Source organism: Vicia villosa, unplaced genomic scaffold (genome assembly GCF_029867415.1).
Source record: "Vicia villosa cultivar HV-30 ecotype Madison, WI unplaced genomic scaffold, Vvil1.0 ctg.000233F_1_1, whole genome shotgun sequence".
In the NCBI taxonomy this organism is placed as follows: Eukaryota; Viridiplantae; Streptophyta; class Magnoliopsida; order Fabales; family Fabaceae; genus Vicia; species Vicia villosa.
This window is the reverse complement of record NW_026705088.1, coordinates 831,416-852,883: the sequence shown is the minus strand read 5'-3', so window position 1 is coordinate 852,883 and position 21,468 is coordinate 831,416. Positions and strand designations below refer to the sequence as shown.

Below are 21,468 nucleotides of genomic sequence, written 5' to 3'. Positions count from 1 at the left end.
CCACTTGGCACATGTGCAAAGTTGTCTGTTATGATGAAACGCATCTTAAACTACTCATCATGACTGGAATAGCTCAGCAAATCACACATTCCATGTCATTCTTCACATGTTTTGGATCTAGAATTTTCCAAGTTCGATTCACACGGTTGAAGTTGAAATCAGAACATATGATGAGATGAAATAGAGGACTCTTTCCCCTTAATTTGCAAGCTTAGAGAGCCTAAGAAACTCTGCAACAATCAAGCTCGAAACACCAAAAACCAGAAGTTTGATCCCCATTTTCCTTTGATTTTAACTTCAAATCTCTGCCCAGAAAGCTTCATCGTCTTCATTTGAAGCTAACTGAAGCCTTACAGAAGTCCAAAACCTCTTGCAAGTTCCTTCACCATTTCACCATTGTTGGACCTTCTAAGCTCACTTGGAACAGGTAAATACAAGTTCCTATTTCACTCAAATGAGATACCACACTTTTGTCTTGTTCCGCTGATCAAAAAGCCCTAACATAACTATAATTTATTCATCATATCCATCATTTAATTTTACTTTGAGGTTTCAAGGTCCTTGCGTTTTTTCTGCAAATTCTCTTCACTCAGAACAAATAAAATGTTCATGAGTGGAGAGACCTTAACGATGATGGTTAAAGAAGCTGAAGCATGTGTTGTTTTAGCTCAAAAACACCTAGTTCAATCTCTGCAAAAATCAATATTACAACATTGAAGTTGAAGTTCTTCGCGCGCAAGAGTGGAAAATTCAAATCCTCTGGCCAATAGCGCGTTGACACCTCATCTATTCGTTGGACATTTATTTTATTTTCTTTATTTTAATTTTTATTTCATTTCTGGCAAAAATCATTAAAAAAAAATTTTTAATATTTTTCACTCTTATCATTTTTAATAATTTTCTAAAAGTATTTTCTATCTCATGTGTTTTTTTTAGATTTTTAAAATACTTTTTCATGATTTTTCTTTATTTTCTATTTAAAAAACCTTTAAAAATCATTTCAAGCATTGGTTTTTGTTTATTTTATCATTTTATATTGTGTTGACTTCTAGTGCCTTGGATCATGATTTATTTGACCATAAGTCTCACCAATATCAATGGACTTTGGGTGTTGGTGAGGTTTATCACCTTAATCCACTAAGAGAGGTGATTGATCTTGATGATGACTTGATCAAATGTTGTGATTCAATTTGGTTTCTCTCTCCATCTTTATCTCTTTCTACTTCTTCTTTTTCTTTTTTGATCAATTGAATGATTAGAAGTCCATCTTTTTTATGAAGTTTGGATTGATGATTGATGAATTTTTATCATTTTAAATCTACCTTCCATTGTTCATTGATCATTTGAGGTACTTTGGATTGGTGATAAGTTTGTGCTAAGTTATCATGAAGAATGATTGATGTAATGGACCAATCTTCTTGCCTTTGTGCTTGATCCCTCCTTTGTTTTTACGTGTGTACTTGTTTTAGGAATATGATTTATATCATTTCTCTAACAAGCATGGTACATAAATTGTTATTGACCGACCTCATAGATGCTACTTCTATATAAGTACATCTACGATTGTTTAACATAGCGCTAAATTATCCCAAAACATTTAATTAATCATCAATACTAATACTAACATTATTATTGTAATAACTTTACTTTTATGCACTTTTACTTTAATGCACATTAAATTCTTGTCATTTTAATTTTTTTTCTTTACTTTATGCAATTTATCTTTGAGCATTACATTTCATATTATTGCTTACATTTATGTTTATGTTTATGCTTCTTTTTTCTTTGTCCACTTAGGCATTTTCTTTTGCTTTTTTAAGACATTAATAAAGGAAAGACCCTAAAAAAAATAATTCTTTAATCTTGGACTAATGGTTATTATCCCTTGCTTTGGATGTGGACTTTTAACTTTTAGACTTTGCTTACCTTTTTCCTGAGCAATGGAATTCATCTGCAACCTTGGAGTTCATCTGCTACATTTGTGTTATTAAGCTCCATCTGATACCATAATTCATCTGACATACCTTGGTCCATCTGATACATGTGATTTAGCTTGATACTTTGAACTTATCTGATTCTTGGAGATTCATTTGAAGTTTGGATTTCATCTGAGACTTTTTTCTTTTAAAACTTTTTCCCAAAAGATTAGATATTAATCTTGTTTTAGAAGTGATTGCAAACCCTCTTACTTCTACAAACATGGCAAAGTGATTGACATTTTCCACTTATATGTCGAGATATGCTTGTTGATGTTATCCAAGCTTCAAATTCTCCATATTAAAGATGATGCAAATGCTCACTTTTTCATAATTGTAGATAGTACGTTGTGTTTTCCACGCAGATAAGACAACATATCTCTTCATTAAAACCAACAAACAAACTTTCGTTATTTCTTTTTAAGCGGAATTACATATGCTATGACTTCCCTATTTCACATAAGAGATATGTAGGCACAAGATGCGACGTCTTGTCGAGCATGATAAAAATAAAAAATATTATTGTCTCATCCCATCAATCTTTGCAAACAACCAGCTTTAACTTTATCACAAATTTTTAAAAGGTTCCCATGAATGTGAGGGGTGCTAACATCTTCCCCTTGCATAACCAACTCTTGTACTCTTATCTCTTTGTTTTATTAGTTTTGTTTTAAAACTTTTGTGGGTTTTATTCGTTCTTTTCCCATTCTTTTAGAAACAATAAAGATCGGTGACGACTATTGCTTATTTGCAATTAAGTTAAACAATAACTTAATCTCAATTTTTTCGCCGCGACACCTCCAACAAATCATCTTAGTAGAGACACGACTTGCTTTGTAGTACATGACATAAATAAGGAGAGATTGCCTATGTAATATTGTGGTTTACTAAACACTCTTTTACTTCAAATTGGTAAAAATATATTTCTATGCATTATTATGGTTACTGAACACTCTTTTACTTCAAGTTGGTAAATATATTCCTAGTGCTTTGATAAGTAATGGACTAAAGACTCCTAAAAGTATTATAAATGGATTAAAGATATATAGAATATTAGTTAACAGTTGACAACTACCAAAACAAGAATTACACCCTAACCAGTGCCATAAACAAAATGCACTGTAAAATAAAAATCAACTCACTTTATCATTTAGGAATCTAATGTTACAATCCCTTTACAAATATACTAGTATACATTCGTCGAGCCTACTAATTATCATTGTTATCCCAACACATTAAATCAAATGTTCAATGAACCATTTGGTAAATTACAATACTAATGAACAGAATCTCAATTTCCTTTCATGGAGCACCTAATCCCCAGGTCTCTTATAAAAGAAAAAGAAGGAACTCAAACAAAGCAATATGATCATCTTATTATCATTTTCATAGGAAATAAGAAAGCATTCAAAACAGGCCATACTGGTTAGTGGATAATCAACATGTAATGCTAGGTGAAAGCAGATGCTAGTGTGATTAGAATGTGTTAACGTCTTCTAAGCTTCGCCTTTTCTTTTTTTACCCTCTCCGTGTCTTGACCGCCTAGGCGCCTCGTCTTCGCTTTCACTATCGTCATTCTTGTCATCCTGCTGCGACTTGTATCCTTGCTGATACTGCATGTCATCATCAGGACCCCCACTTTGACTGAGCATGTCTTGACTCCTACCTTGCTCTGGTCCTGAACTGTACCTATCATTTCGATCACTTGTTCTTTGATCTCTCTTGGCAATGCGGTTCATATTTTGTGGTGGAGGCGGAGGTGGTGGAAACATCGGAGGCATATTCACTGGCCTACCACCTCTTGGTGGATTTGGACCTGGAACCCCCATTCCCCCCATAAAGGGACCGCGTCCATGATTCATCATCATCCCAAACCCACCACCAGGAAACATGCCAGGTTGTGATGGTCGCCCTCGGAACATCATGGCAGCTGGGGGGCCTCCAAAATCACCAGAGAACCTAGGACCATATGGACCAAAACCTCGGGGACCCATGCCAAAAAGATCTGGCATACCAAAACCATCAGGTCCAGGAGGCCCGTAGGGTAATCCGTCACCCATCATTACAGGGTTAAAACCTTGCATTCCAGGCATGGGTCTGGCTCCGCGTCCGAGATGCATGTGAGGGGGCCACATCATACCTCTGCCCCTACCTCTGCCTTGAACAACTGGCCCTACACCATTACCAAAGCTCTCCTCCTCTTCATCACTTTCTTCCTCTTCCTCTTCTTCATTGTCTTCAAATGGGACAATATCTGGATTTTCTCCTTCATTCTCTGGATTCACTCCCTTTGCCTTCTCCTCTTCCCGTTTAGACTCAGCTGCAACCGAGATAGCCTGTAAAAATGGCAAAGAAACAAGATTAAATCAATTCTTAAAGCATAACGGGTCAATGTTTTATGCGTCCAAAACCCATTCATTAAAATAGGCAACTCTTTACAGATAACGGACACTTGGCATGGAACCAAGTATGAATTGTTGATTAGAGCTTCTTTTAAAACAAACAATCCAATGAAACAGTAAACAAAAGATACTCAAAGAAAAACATTAGACGAGTCTTGTAAAATTTTATCGTCAAGATTGAAGTTGTAAAATTTGTAAAAGATGTCTAAGATGTGGCAAGGCCTGGTGCACAAACTCAAGTGTAAAAGTTTTAGCGAGGACCTATACTTCTTAAAACTTTAAATAAGACCCTATGGGTTAACAAAGTTTTCAAGTAGATTACTAGTTACTACTAGTTATTAAATTTTATAATTTAGTCCCTAAAATAGCCCTCAGCCAGCAAGGAACTGTAGTAAAATGAGAGTGTTGGAGGCTGCAATGAAGGCAAGTCAAATGCTGCAATTTAGGTGACTAGGGGTGGACCACAAAGAAGGAGAAAACTTCAACAGTCAATGACATTGAAAATTGTGATTAAATGTGCTACGTTGATGGTTAATGAGTTGTAATGCCTTGTTATATTCATTAATCATCTACTAAACCTAATGTTGATGGCTAATGAGTTGTAATGCCTTGCTATATTCATTAATCATGTACTAAACCTAATTAACCATGTATTTGAATTGTATTAATCGTCTAAATTGTAGTTGAAATTTGTTGTCCCTTTTTTTCAAAATATCACTTCTCATAATAATAATGATGACCACTCAGAGGAGAACATACCATAAGTTCGCTATCTGGTTCAACATAAAGCAAGGATGCCAACTGCTCACCGATAGAGGGTTCCAGCTCCTGACAATCTCTACTTATCTGCAATAACATAACCAACAGAATATTTAGTAATTACTAATTGTCATTGTTAGGAAATAGTATAAGGAGTTTATTAGAATTTAAATTGTTAGGATATAATAGTGAGGTGTTTGTTAAGATATGAGATATGAGGAGTTAGCAACAATATAGGAAAATGAGGAGTTAATTAGGAAATTAGTTAGAGAATCTTGTATAAATAGGAGAATGTATAGAAAAAAGAGTATCATTAAATATTACTACTATATCTTTTGTGAATAGAGTAGTGAATCTACTGTTGAGGACCTTCGACAGACTGTTGAGGACCTTCGACAGACTGTTGAGGACCTTGGAGAAGAGTTTTCTCTCCTCTTCTTTAATATTTTCTTAATACATTTGTTTCTTTCTTTTCCACTCACTTCTTGGGTTCCCAAGAATTGATCCGACATGTCAAATCGTCGAGGAGTGCCATTATTGCTTAACATGGAGGGCATGTTGCCTAAAAAGGAAGCAGTTATGCTTAGATTTGACTAATGCAGTGATGCTTATTTGTGGTTGATCCAATTCATGAGGAAAAAATGGTTATCATGGGTTTCGTTGGAACTGGATGGAGAAGTTCACTGATGATGGCTTTCTTGAAGGAGAATCAATCAGAATTTGGAGTTTTACCCCTTTGAGAAGGCTTTGTACATAAAATTCAAACCAGGGATTTATTTTCAAGATTAAGGGGAAGAAAAACTAGAGGCAAAAGCAGAATCCAGCAAAGAAAATGAATCAAAACATGGAGCAGCCCCCCAATCAGTCAAATACTAGTGGATAGGGGGGATAGCCGCCATTGTAAAGACTATGAATTAGTGTACAAAGTAAATATAGAATAACAACAACCAAGCTTATCCCACTGAGTAAGGTCGGTTACATGGATCAAATTCTGCCATAATGTTCTATCCAAGACCATGTTTTTATCTAATTCATTAATCTCGAGATCTTCTTTAATCGTTTCTCTTATAGTTTTTTTAGGTTTTCCTCTACCTCTAGTTGTTTGACTCCTCTCCATCTAATCTACTCTTCTTACGATAGAATCTACAGCTTTTCTCTTTACACGCCCTAACCATCTAATCCTATTTTTCACCATCCTTTCTACTATAAGTGGTACCCCAATACTCTCAATTTTTGTCATTTCTAATCTTATCGTGTCTAGTCTTACCACACACTCAACACAATATGTTCACCCCTGCTACACTTACTTTATTCTCGTATTGATTCTTAACCTCCCAACATTCTTTCTCATACAACATCGCAAGTTTTATCATTGTCCGATAAAATATTCCCTTCAACTTGAGTAGTACTTTTGTATCACATAAAACCTCTGAGACTCTCCTCCATTTCAACCACTTAGCTTGAACTTTATGGTTTACATCCCCTTCTATTTCTCTATCGCTTTGTATTACAAACACAAGATATCTAAATTGTGTGACATGTGAGATGATATAGTCTTCAACTTTCACCTCTAGGTTAGAAACTTTTCTCCTTTTGTTGAACTTGCATTCCATATACTTTGTCTTACTTATGTAGGTGAAAGTCATGTGTTTCTAAGGCTCGTCTTCAACCTATCATTTAAATTCTCCTTCGACTCTCCAGATAGGACTATATCATCTGCAAAAAACATACATCTCGGTGCTATCTCTTGAATTTGTTCCTTGAGTACATCCAAAATTAAAGTAAAAGGGTAGGGACTTATAGTTGAACTTTGGCGCAATCTTATACACAAAATTAAAGAGAATGTCATACTTATAATCAAAGAACCTAAAGTACATGGCAACAAAGCTTAAAAGAAGAGTAACATAAGCATTGAATTAAAAATAGGAAGAACAAACGATTGTTTGTAAGCAAGAACATAAGCGAATGAAGAACTGAACATTACCCATAAAAGGGTTCAAACTGACATTTATACCCTTAAACAATGTTTTAAAAAAAAAAAATGAGGAATATGAAAACAAAATGAGCTACTATCTAAGAAATCTAGGATCCTATATGTTGGACTTTCCGCCTTACTTGCGGTCCGCCCCTAGTCGCCTTAATTGCGACACTTTGTCTTGCCTCATTGCGGCCCCCAACATCTTCATTGTGTTGGCTTTGAAGGGGTAGAGTTAGTCTCACATTGCTTAGAGATATGGCTTGTGTTGTGTTTATAAGTGGTGACAATCCTCGCCCTACAAGCCGGTTTTGTAGAGACGAGTTAGGCCCAACCCAAATTCTGAGATGGTATCAGAGCCTATCCTAGATCACTTGTTGGGCTTCCCGCATCGTCCACACTTTGGACTCATTGAGGCCCAAGCGTGAGGGGGTGTGTTGGACTTTCCACCTTACTTGCGGTCTGCCCCTAGTTGCCTTAATTGCGGCACTTTGGCTTGCCTTATTGCAGCCCCCAACATCTTCATTGTGTTGGCTTTAAAGGGGTGGATTTAGTCTCACATTACTTAGGCTTGTGTTGTGTTTATAAGTGGGGGCAATCCTCACCCTACAAGCCGGTTTTGTAGAGATGAGATAGGTCCAACCCAAATTCTGAGACTATCGAGTAAATCAAATATTAAATACAAAATATATTTACACTCAATATTTAACACTAACCTAGAAAGCTTTATAGTATAGGAATATTGAAAGTAATCTAGGAAGTTGTACGGTCCACCAATATTGGCAGCTTTCCTTAACTCTAACACATGTTATATATTCCAAGATCGTTACAAATAGATTCAATACAAAGACCTCTAAGGGTGGTAACTTGTCATCTAGTTGATAATTTGAACCAACGAAATTAGTTAAGATTTTTATCTCTTACAAAGTGACAGACTGTCTCTATGAGCTTAGTTCTTTAACAAAAACTGGCTTGGAAGCAATATGGAGTGCAACTTGGTTGTCACACATTAGTTTCATTGCCTTTACGTCCTCTAATTTGGGATGTTGTAGTAAATGTCTTGGTCATGTAAGTTCACAAGTTGTTGCAGCCATAGCACACTATGCTTCGGCACTAGACCTTGCAACTATGTTATGCTTTTTGCTCCGCCACGCGATCAAATTTCCACTAACAAGAAGATAATACCCTGAAGTGGACTTTCTATTTGCCAGTGAACCTACCCAATTGATAGAGACCCAAATATGAGGGATAAGGAAGGAAAGGATTATTATGTAATAAAAAAGTATTTGTGAGGTTATATATGGTAAAGAGAGTGAGTTAGGTACCTTATATGGATTTATAGGCCCAAACTGTCTGGAGGCCCACTTGGAGGGGAAAGTTAGTTACGAGAGAGAGAGAGAGAGAGAGAGAGAGAGAGAGAGAGAGAGAGAGAGAGAGAGTGAGTTGTAATATAGGGTGGAGGATAGAATAGTGAGGTATCTTTTGATCATTGTTCAGTTAGAACCTTAGGGTTGGGCAAATGGGGAATTCCTTCTTCATTTGAGGAGCTTTGCTCTGGGATTATAGGGCTTCAATCTCTGTAATAGTTTCTTTTAATCATTAATAATACTTTTGTTTTATCTCTTAATTTTGGGTTCCTATCAATGGTCCGACCTACCGGATTATCGACGGAGAGCCAGTGTTGGAGGGAGACGGAGGAGTCATACGATTTCGTCAATGAAGGGCTGCCAGAATTTGTGGGTGAAGACCCCATGGGGTGGATCGTTACAGCAGAAAGATTCTTTTATGAGCAGGAAATTTATCCCGCCGACAAGGTGCAGTGGGCATTCATGAGAATGGAAGGGGTATCTATGTTGTGGTTCCAGTCATGGTGTTTGGAGAACCTAGATGCAGATTGGGAAACATTTGCCATAGCTTTGGTGAGCAGATTCGGAAAGAGGAACTATGGTGGCGGTGCTATTGAGGAACAACTAACAGAAGAAGGTGAGGTCATCGCACCTGAGAAGAAGAGAAACGGAGTAGATCCAGAGGGAGAGGGTAATGGGTTTGAAGATCAAACTCTCTATTCTGATTTGAAGTGTGCGATAGAGATTTCGGAGAAGCAATCGCATAACCTTCCACTTTCGCCAAAGCCACTGCTGGTCACTTCACCGAGAACTATTTCCCCCGAGCCGGAACCACCAGTCAAGAATTCGTTCCTCCGTTTACCGCTTCCGAGACCGCCAGACACTGGACCACTCACATCAACACGTTCACGGCCGGTCCCACCATCAAAACCGCCAGATGCGTCACCATTGATTGGAGATCCGCAGGCGACTGTCCCTCCTCAACCAGAACCGTCGTGGACCACCTTAGGTGTGGTTGTCGGAGAGCCACATATAGCACATAAGTCGGTTGCAGCTACACCTCCGTCGGACGTTAAGGTTGAGCCTCCAGACTTTGGGCAACCTGTTAAAGGACTTCCACGGCGAGCTATGGTTTTTCCACCGCCACCAAAACCACAGGACACGATGGGGAACAATCGAATCTCAACGGCGTCGTATGATACTAAACAGGGACGTCTCGTTGTTGTTGGGAAGATGCTAGAGAAAATAGGGGCAAAATGGACAATCTCTAATATGGGTGTGATTTTAGACCAAATGGGTCAAGGTCAAATTAATGTTAGTTTATTGGATAAGGCTTCTAGAAGTTGGAGTGGATTTAATGAGGTGGGCCTGTTGTTAATTTTGGGTATAATGGGTCAGACCCAAATCACTAAAGTGAGTGCAGTATGGGTAAACTATGTGGTGGATTTATTAACTCTGCAACCAATTGGCAAAGCCCAAAATGACTATAGTTTGTTGAGGGAAGTTTTTAACACTTGGGCTAGAATATATGATCTACAAGAAGTAGCCCCAAAAGAGAGAGGTAAAGGGACGCAAAGCTTGATTACTATGTGGGTCAAACAGATTCACCACGTGACTATTAAAGGAAATTGCTCTATTACTACTTTTGGGGGAGTCACGTGTGATGTGCGAAGATTGCAACATAAGCAGCGGCGTCATATTTGTTGCTCGACCAGGTTCCCACCGCCACCGGCAAAGCCGCCAGATACGGGGCCACCAACCCTTCCAAACTCTGGGGAGTCCCAGTTAAATTTTCATCAACAAGAGAGGTATGTGGAAGCTTTTGACTACTTAGTAAAAATGCAATATGATGACTCACCTGTGTTACTAAATGAAAATGTGACACATGGATGTGTTGTGAAGATTTGTGTTGATGTTTTTAAATGCTTTAAGAGTATGAGGTTGCTGGTGCCACTGTGTTTAAGATATTTTGTTGATAGAAATGATATGTGTGCAACTGCTTTGGTTGGGCCGTTTATGCACATCGAGCATGTTTCTTGGACACACTGTTTCTTTGCTCAAATTTTTGCAAAACTAGATGATCTTGCATTTTGGAAGGCACTGATGGAGACCGAGTCTGCTTTTGGAATGATTTTTTGGCATTCATTAATTGTGATTAAGCATTGGGACCCAGGGGAATCCATTCCTATTGAGGTTAGTGTTCATGAATGTTGTGGGATTCATTTCCCCACATTATACAGTCAGCTGAATTTGGTTTTTGATAGAGGAAAGACTTGGATAATTCGAATTGATGCTAGATACCACAAGTTGGACACTACAACAGGACCATCACAAGTAAGCAAGCAAATGTTAATTCTTGAGCTAATAATCCACATCTGTACCTTTCAACAAAAGAACTGCAATTGGAGTATAGAAAATGATATTTGGTCTTCAAGCATGTTGGTGCAGCTGCTGCTCAGTTTCAGCATCCGAGACATGTCAGCTCCTATTTGGTTCCAAATCAAATTTATGTTTCTTATTTACAGGGGGAGTTTTCCTACAGTGGTTGTGATTGATGACATGTTAAATCCTCTACATTGGGAAGAAAATGACTACAAATGTAAAATTGTTTATCTGGCTTGGTTGTTTGGAAGTAGCTTCTCTAGCTTCAAGCAATGGGATCCTGGGGACAAGGATTTAATTCTTAACTACTATTGCACCAAGAGGGTTCTTATGCAAATTGTTGCAAGGGCTGTTTTACTTGTGATCACATTTCTTGGGATGGAAAAGGGCTATGCTACCTCTAACGCTATGATGTTTGCAACTACAACATTAAATTCATCAACAATGGGAAGACTATGGGACACAGAGAAATTCAATGCTTTTAGGACTAGAGTTGATTATCAATACTGCTTGAGAAATCCTCTTTCAATCTATGATTTGCTTAATTTTGTATATGACAGAGGGAAGATTTGGCTCAAAAGCATTTGGGTGCTGCTTATGTTGGTATATGATAGAGGGAAGTTTTGGTCCTCAAGCATTTGGATCCAATTGATGTATGGCCTCAGCGTCTTCAATGGCTTGATTCCTATGTGTTCCTCAAGAGAACTGAAGGGTCTCCTAGCAGCAAGAAGAGTAATTGACACTCCCAACCTTGAGGACAAGGTTGTTTTGAAGGGGGGAGTATTGATAGAGACCCAAATATGAGGGATAAGGAAGGAAAGGATTATTATGTAATAAAAAAGTATTTGTGAGGTTATATATGGTAAAGAGAGTGAGTTAGGTACCTTATATGGATTTATAGGCCCAAACTGTCTGGAGGCCCACTTGGAGGGGAAAGTTAGTTACGAGAGAGAGAGAGAGAGAGAGAGAGAGAGAGAGAGAGAGAGAGAGAGAGAGAGAGAGAGAGAGAGTGAGTTGTAATATAGGGTGGAGGATAGAATAGTGAGGTATCTTTTGATCATTGTTCAGTTAGAACCTTAGGGTTGGGCAAATGGGGAATTCCTTCTTCATTTGAGGAGCTTTGCTCTGGGATTATAGGGCTTCAATCTCTGTAATAGTTTCTTTTAATCATTAATAATACTTTTGTTTTATCTCTTAATTTTGGGTTCCTATCACCAATCATCATGAGAATAGCCAAATTTTAGGTGTTACCCTTGTTTTGATAATATTTTACCTAGTGCACTATTTATATATCTTAGAATGCAAATCAGTGTTCCACGGAGCATTTAGAAAGGATGGCTTATAAGTTTGTAAAAAATGGACCTTTTTCAAGGTATAGCTTTTATGAAAAGTAGCAAACTAAAAGAAATATCAATGACATTTTGCTTTTAATTAACCACTTTTCATAGTATAGCTTATTAAGCATGTAAAAAATGGACCACTTTTATAAAAAAAAAAAAAAATGGTCAAACAACTAAGATCTGTCAACATGGGTTAGGCGTGGTAAGCCAGTCCCGCTCTAACCACTTTTTTAGGTTATTAGCAGAAAATATTAACCCCTCACAGGATGGTGACATGATGGTATCGGGAAAGAAGCTCACTCAAAAGAGAGAAACGAGAAATATCACTAATAGTATTGATCCGGAGTGAACCAAATACCCACTAATAAACATGAACTGGAAAGGAAAAGTTTCTTGAGCGGTTATTTGGCAAGAGAGGTGGCTAATCAAAGGAAGAAAATAATCATAGAAATAAATGAGTTCTTAATTTTAGGGAACATTGCAATAGACAGAGGACAGTACCATTCAGATACCACGTTAAAACTATAAAGGAGGAAAAGATAAAAATAAAAGAGCTAGAATAATTTTCTCTTCTGTAATTTAATGTGATATAAAAGACAACAAAGCACTAAGCTCTATTTATACTAATATAAAGATTATCAATCCTAATTCTTAGAATATTTGGGTTGGGCCTAATTATTCCTACAAAACCGGTTTTGTAGGGTTGAGTTAGGTTAGACCACATTTCTTAAGAAAGTATCAAGAGCACGGTTTAAGATCCGTTGGACCACCTGCTATCAGGTTTCCACTATCGAGTCACCTATCATTTATTTCCACGCTCTAGATGTCCGCTTCAGATGTCTAATTTGAGCGTGCAAATGTGTCTTAATGTGTTAGTCATGTTAACTTCTTCTAATTTAAGTTGTCTCATTGACTAAGACTTATCAGCATGTGTCCAAGTTTGATATGTCCATTCCTAGACGTGTGGGTAAGAGATGTTAAGAGTCTCACATTGGATGAAAAATGATATCTTACAAGTCGGTTTTATAAGGTTGGATTAAGCCAACTCAAATTCTAAGAGCACCATACCAGTTGATTTCACTTAGCCTTTGTTTGGGAGTTTGAAAGGGAAGGAAGGGGAAGGCATTGAAAAAATGGAAGAATAGAGTGAAAAGAATAGAAGAATTTAGGTAGAGAGGGTTTTGGAGGATTTAGTTTTATACACAAACCAAAATTCCCCTAAATTGAAAAAACTAAAAAATTGTATTGAAAGAGGGGTTTGGAGGGTTTGGGAAAGCTTAGACAAATAGTTCAAATATAATTTACATTGTTATAGTATTCCAAAAATTAAAAATATGTTATTGATAACCACTTTTTTATCATTCTATACAAAAACTAATTTTCAAAAAATGTTGAAGATTTTTCAATTATTTTCTAAAAAATCGTTTTTCAAAGCCCTCTCTTCCCTCCCCTCCCCTCCAGAATCCTAAACAAAGCCTTACTAACAGCCATGGCCAGACCCATATCAACTCTCACGGGTTAAAAGTCAACCAGTTAGTGCTGAACACTACCAATGGTCACAACTCAACTCACAAATGACAAAAGACCATACCTGTTTTTATGTTATATTTTAGTAAGATGTAGGATTCCTTACTTAGTGGTGATGCAAAAAAACTACCCAAAATTACCAAGCAGTAACAGATAGAGCATTACCAAGTTAGGTAAATTCAAACCACAGCTATAGGGTCAGGAGGACCCAACCCAACATCATCTTTATAAGCATCACATCAACAAATAGATGGATTCAATCCTTGCTATATTCAGCATGGAAGCGAGACCAAAACACAACTTTCTTGTATAAGAACCACTAAAAGAAAAAACGGTGAAGAGAGAGTAAAGCAAGAACACGAGAAAACAGCTCTTATTAAGGCTTCAAAGTGGATCATAGAGATGAAAAAGATAATACCTTCACTGGTAAGTTCTCATTGTATGGATTTCTCAAATGGCGAGTTTTATGGAATGACAGTTCACATAACTGCAAATAAGAAATGTAATTAGATAGACTGTTATGTACACACAAAAAACATCATTACGCAGTTTCCAATACGGGTTCATTGAGAAAAAATTTCCTGAGTTACAACACTAAGACAAATGCATTAATAAAACCACTTTTAAGAAACCATTTAAAAATATGTTATTGCTTAGACAGGTGTTTGGGTTGGATGAGATATTAGAATAATGTTTTTTTCTTCTTTCGCCGATCCATTAAGAAAAAATATGCTATTGTATCCCTATGAATAAGGGTTAGTTGTTTAGTCTTCTGTATCAATCAAGTTATTAAAAACCATACAACACCACTTTAATATTCAGAGTCCTTATTAATTCTTTCTCCATATTTTATCTAAAATCCATAACTTCAACACTACAGAATTTGGTTTAAGTTCTTGAATTCAGGTCCAACATGTTAGGACCAAAATTCTAGCTCAAGTTTCGTTCAAGCTTAATGACACACATATTTGGTTCTTGAACTTTAGATTTCTCCTTTCACCTTTGAGCAATTTCCATGTCTCATATATATTGGAAAAGTTAAGGAGGCTAAAACTGTATGACATTATAATTGTAATTGTGTAAGTCCACACAGTTCTCAGGTGTATTAAGTTGGATAGAATTGTATGCTCATGGTGACAAAATGACAATTTTGATTTAAGTACTAGAATTTGGATGCAACAAATACTGCAGGCACCACTCCACAACTATGACTATCTACTTTGCACCTCAAAAACTTCAAGAAACGTCAGCAAGAGCCTCTCCAAATCATACCGACAACTGCTCACAGTAAAAGACAAAGGTGCTGCTCTTTTACATATTACATTGTGAACCAAAATGAAAAGGACAGTTACTTTAAAAGTTTCTGTAGCATAGCAATTTGTAATTTTAGATTTCCTTTTGCTGCTACAGTCTTATTATGTATGCTTCCGGAATGTTTGGCTTCAATATGGGGATTATTGCCATCCCTCAGATAAATTAATTGGGGAAGTTGATGGAAGAGTTTTTGTACCTTCAACCATTTAACAGAGAAATTCCGCCCATAATGTGCCGTCCCATGAGCATATTTCCAGTTCCCCCCAGGAACAGAACCACCAATTCTGGAAGTCATCTTTGCACAACCCTGCCAAAATATAGAAAGGTTTAGATTCAGTGGCGTTGTCACAATCAAAGAAAGTCGTCCGATGGTTCTTTTTTCACTGGAAAAATATCAAGTCCTCAAATCATAAAATTAGAAGTGTTAAATGCCGGCGAGAAAGAGCATCATAGTGAAACATAAGATGTTGCTAAATTATTCAAGTAATCTATTTAGTACATCTAATTATACTGCATAATTGAAAATTCGATGCCATCCCTCGTCTTTTTAAACTATTAGCAAAAGATCATTTAACAAGCAACAATAAATTATTAATTCGGTCAATGCATTTCTTCTCTTGTATAATAAAACATCCATTTTAAATATCAAAACAAAATGAAAGATTCTTCTATTGTATAATAAAACATCCATTTTAAATATCAAAACAAAATGAAAGAAGCAAACAAAATCAATTACTTCTGATTCTCCCACTAACTATAATGATTAAATTAACTCAAGCATCTAAAATATAAGCTTAACACATTAGTAAGTTCCAATTCTTATAAGGAACTGTTCTGAAAAGCTTCCATTTAAAACAGCAGCAATAATAAATGTTAAGAGTCTCACATCGAACAATATACGGCCTGAAGATGTGCTTAAAAGTGGGGACAATCCTCACCCTACAAGCCGATTTAATAGGGTCAAGTTAGGCAAACCAACACATTCTAAGATGGTATCAGAGCCCGGTTTTAGATCCGTTGGGCCACTCAGCTATCAGGCCACCCACCATTTAGTTCCACGCTCCAAATGTTCAATCCTAGGCGTGAGAGGGAGTGTTAAGAGTCTCACATCGGACAATATATGGCATGAACATGTGTTTATAAGTGGGGGTAATTATCACCCTACAAGCCGGTTTTGTAGGGTTGAGTTAGGCCCGATCCACACATTCTAAGGAATTGTTATGAAAAGCTTCAATTTAAAACTGCAGCAATAATAAAGAATTCTACGTGAACATTTGTGGTCAACGAAATGTTAAAAGACACTACTTGAAACAGAAATACAAGCTAATGCAGCAATGCAGCGGCACTTACTCACTTAACATTGTACTCGAGCTATATAGCGTGTTGCTTTCGGGCAACGACCTAACATTCACATTATTACGTATATGATCTATGTCCTACAGATTCAACCAAATTTTACGTTGGTTGTCGACAGCCTAACATAACCATCTCCTTTGATTATCATCTTAATAATCAAATAAATTTAAATGCATCCAACTTTTCAAAAAGGTGTTGAGTATCTTCATGTCCATATTCCATTGGATAGATAACAAAGAGATATTAGCTTAAATCCATATAATTTAACAAATGTAACCAGGTGGGAGGCAAAATTGCAAACATACCTGGAAATGTCGAGTACGGTTGACTGAGAAAACCAATATCACATTTTCTACAGAGTCAAATGCTTCATTTAATTTTGATTCATTGCTCCGTTGAGTTGCCCATACTCCTTGTTGTACAGATAACTCCAAATTTTCACGATTGCAACTCTTAACAATAAAATACCTAAGGTTTTTAGAAAATTTTATACGTTTAATCAATATGGGTAAGAAAATTGTGATTCAACCAAAGCAATATCCATAGGATAATTGATTAAAATTTGAACACAAACCACTTATGACAACCTATCCATCTTTTAAAATTATAGACCTCATTGTCGAAAATGGTCACCTTATTAGAATAATGCACTATGTAAAACTAATTCAAAGTCTAGCATAAGAGCAACACCAAGTCTTTATTTGTGAGAAATAGAAGACAACTTAACAATAAACAAAAAAACGGAGAAAATTATAATAACAGAAAAGAATTATATTTATAACTAAAGTTAAGAAGATACTTTGAACTTTTTTTCTCTGAGTCCAAAAAGTTACTATTTGATTTAAAAATCCTTCTCACGTGCTCCAAATCGAACTTTTAATCTTCATTAGTAAGTTATGAAATGCAAAAGCAGCCTGGCATTTTTTAATAATAATTAGTGAAGAACTTAATCTTTAGTTTATCCAAATATCATATTTCTAAGATGAAATAGAAACCAGACTCTGGATTTTGTACAGTTTTTCTGATTAAGCTTAAATGCTCTTTAAGCATGTATTTGTTTGCACGGAAAAAACTATGTCCCTAGAACTTTATCATAACAAGCTAGGTCTTGGTGCTTCGACTTGGTCACATGATCGATGGGTTTCGAGATTTTGATTACAAAAACAGGTTAAAGGTTATAAAGTTAAAATTAGTGATACAGAATATGCAAAAATAATCAACTAGACATGTAATTTAACAGCCAATAGCATACAACATGATATAAATGTGTAGACGGCCAAGTGATAGCAGCATTCTTAGGAGAATCCAACTGCATAAGGCAAATGTTGATATGATATCCCAAACAAAATAATACTTAAATGTATTCCTTGCTTGTAATATTTAATATTTATGTAAGTATAAGCATATTTTACCAAAGCCAACTGTGAACTACAAGACTCTAACAAACCTAGATATTCCTTGAGGTAAAGGAGTTGATGTTCGATTGGCTTGATTGGGCTGGCCATTAGCAAGATTTTGCGCTTGGTTCTGGCTGACTTGCGGCTGAGGCTGTTGAACTTGTTGCTGCTGCTGGACATTTCCTGACTCTGCAGCTAATGGTTTTACAGCCACACCTTGGTTTGCAGAATTGATTCCTTGAGGAAACTGAGACTTTTCAACTTGTTGAGTATAGCTAGAACCCCTTTGTTGAGCAAATTTATGAGAATTGTTATAATTGTAAGAATACAAATGTTGGATCTTCTGAAGGACCTCTTCAATTGGAGGCGGAGGTCCAGGAGACTTCGCATGCCTGTATCGACAATCAGGTCCGTTAGGACAAAATCCTAGCTTGTACCTGCAGAAGTAGAAATGTCAAAATCATAATAGTTTGATAATCTCATTTTATATATAGTGAAGAAGTTAAAGACAAAAATATAACTGATCAAACATGGAATATCAACAAAAAAGGCAGCTCCCTATAAAACTTCCAATCTTTGTTCAAAACTCAATACTAAATAAATTCAATACATGCTAAAACTTAAAAGTAAAACCTGGTATGTAAAATCCAATTGGAACAGAGTCAGAAAACACTTTCTCAAAAATTAGTTGATTGTAATTATACAGAGAATGGTGATGTCCATCTGGTGATCAAATTCTCAACAGGTTGGGGGGAATATAGACAAAAATTGGAACAGAGTCAGAAAACACTTTCTCAAAAATTAGTTGATTGTAATTATACAGAGAATGGTGATGTCCATCTGGTGATCAAATTCTCAACAGGTTGGGGGGAATATAGACAAAATGAATGGATATAAAAAGGTTACTTTGCTAGCCAGATGAGCAGGTTCAGTACAACATATTATTGATAATTATTTGATAGCTACGACAACCAAAAAACCCAAATAGTGGCACTAGATCTATTATTTCACCATGCAGACTCCTTGAAGACTATACACTATTCTTTTTCTTTTCTTTTTGGAAGTTTATAGAGCGCTGTTCTTTCTCTACAACATTTAATACTCATCAAAGTGTAGTCTAATTTATCATTGAGTTAAGTGAGAGACGCCCCTGGTTGGTCTACCTTAAAGAGTAATGTATGCTTAAAATTTACCAATTCCCATAACCAATAAAAAAGAACCACGACCAACTATAAAATTCGATAACATCGAATACCATCTTTTCATTTAATCAAAAAACCCTAGTGTATATAACAAGCAATGTCAAATTGTGCACACACGAAAAAATACATTATAAAAGTATGAAACATCATTGCACATATGTCTTAAGAGCATAGAATCCTTTATCACATAACCTATATACATGACAACCAATCACTAATTCACCAATTAAAATTTAAACTCTCAATCAAAAGCAACAACAGATCAAATAAACAATCTTCAACAACACATTACAGACACACACACACAAAAACACAAACAACACAATAAAAACTCAAATTGTGCACTAAAAACAATATACATACATATATAGATACAATATACAAAAATACATACATGTTACACTCCTTGATATCTTCATTAGTATGCTTATAAACACAATCCTGCTCACGACACTCTCCATACAATCTAAAAAACCTGCACACCGGCATCCGAGCCTTATCATACTGATGCAAAAACCCGCAAGCATCACCTTTCATACACAAACTCCGAAGCCAGTGCCTACAAACCGTTTGCCGGAAGCTCCGTCGTCCAGGAACGTTACCAGAAACAGGCTCAGCAACGGAAGGAGCGGCGGCACCATTGGAGGCCGCGGAAGGTGGTAAGTAGGAATCAGGCTGGACAATAGGGCCAGAAGGTGCGGCGGCAACGGAGGCAGATGCGGTGGCGGCGGAGGGAGGGGCGTCGAGACCGCCCTCGAAATCGAAGCTGAGGACTCCCTCGGGATCCTCCATTTTGGGTTGAAGTGGATTAGGGATTTGAAAAATTGTTTTGATTGAATTTGAAATGTAACCTAAATGTTGAATTTGAAGCGGAACAGAAAAAGGTTAACGGCGGGACTCTCACAGAGTGAAGGTACAGAACCAAAACTGAAAGAGGAAACACCTGTTTGTGTTTTCCAGTTTTACTTTTACTTTTTATTTATATTTTTTTAATTCCATTATTGTATTATTAATTTTTTTTTTTAGAAAATACTCTTAGGCATCCGGCACAATTATATTTATATTCTCTGTTTTGGTAGATACACCTCCGGAAGCAAATTTTTTCCTAAAATTTGAGTTTTTACGAAGATGCATCTACGGAAGTATTTTAAATTGGGAAACATTTAGGCAAATTATGTTGAAGATGCATCTTCGTAAAATGCATCAACGTAAAATTAAAAAATGTGCTTCCGAAAATACACTTCCGAAAGCATAAGGGCAAATTTGACAACACACATAGTGTGTGAGAACCCCATGGGGGTGAGGTAAGATATTCTTTTTTTTATGTTGGTAAAACGTAGAGAAATCTTGACTATAAAATATTTAAAGAAATCAATCCCTTTGAAAAAGTTTATAATTATGATCTTTCGAGGTGGAACAAGAAATATGTAATGCGGAAGAAATGGGTTCTTCAAGTGCGGCGGTGAGATTTTTGGTATGAAGTAATAAGGAGGACCTGCGAGATTAGCCTGTCAACGCCTAAGTCAGTAAAGTCAAAAAGTTGTAGTTAGTGAGCGAGAATGAGATGATACATGCAATCAACACATGGTATGATTTACATATGTCTTGCGATTGAAATTGCCTCCGCCTAATCTAGTGTGTGATGTGGGAGCCTTCTAATCATATCTAACGATAGGTGATACTCAAGTGATTAGGATCAAGTGTTCGACTTTTTGAGAAAGTTTTACCTTACCTTTTTTCCTACTTCGTGGAGTTTTGGATTGGGCGTGCAGTTTAGGATTTTTGCTAGCCCAGAATAGTTGCCTCCTCAAGTTCTTGGTGTTATTTAGTGAAGTAAAGATTGAGATTGTTGGGTCTTTCTCTATTGTCGTCTTGTGTTTTTTGGAAAAGTATTTGCTTTATGGAGGTGCAAGTGGAAATTTCTGATGAGCGGGAGCATGTGACATTGGGAATATGCGCATTAAATGTTTGTCTCGTCACTAAAATGTTTCTTAATGGTATTCCTACACGTGGCTTTTGGCCTCTCGGGTAGGAAATGGCACTAACATTTAAAATACTTAAGTGCACTCGAGTGTCGTTGTGATCTCGAGGTTGATTTTCATGATTAATTTCATCTTCTAATTCTCTCTCTATTTTGGATTATAAATTTGTCCCCTTCGTCTTCTTATATAAAGGTGGTCCTTTTTTACGAATGATTTTTTCATCTTTTTTTCCAAAATGTGTTGTCTGTAACAAGTTTCCTTCTGCTATTCCTTGAATCAAGGCGACATTTTGATATGTTCATTTATCTCTACTTCCCCAATTTCAAATTCCCTCGTTGTTTTTAAGTTTTTAAGTGATTTTCTCAACGTCTTGTTCCCTTCCATCTTTGCAATTTATATGAGGTAATATTTCTCTCTTTTTATCCCACAATTGTTGTGCTTATTATCTCTTTATCCATGGCCATATTAAGAAACTCAAACATGAATTTTATGGATTTATCCAATGGGGTG

General features: G+C 36.5%; 1 protein-coding gene across 1 annotated transcript; it reads right to left on the bottom strand.

Annotated features, from left to right (window-relative positions):
- Positions 1–3,096: 3,096 nt before the first annotated feature.
- Positions 3,097–19,931, bottom strand: LOC131625721 (30-kDa cleavage and polyadenylation specificity factor 30-like). Its single transcript, XM_058896563.1, has 7 exons — positions 19,371–19,931; positions 17,825–18,211; positions 16,683–16,845; positions 15,218–15,328; positions 14,126–14,194; positions 5,138–5,224; positions 3,097–4,312 (listed from the first exon to the last, which is right to left on the bottom strand). Exons 1-7 carry the CDS (start codon positions 19,766–19,768, stop codon positions 3,473–3,475), a joined length of 2,055 nt encoding a protein of 684 aa, XP_058752546.1. The 5' UTR covers positions 19,769–19,931; the 3' UTR covers positions 3,097–3,472.
- Positions 19,932–21,468: the final 1,537 nt, after the last annotated feature.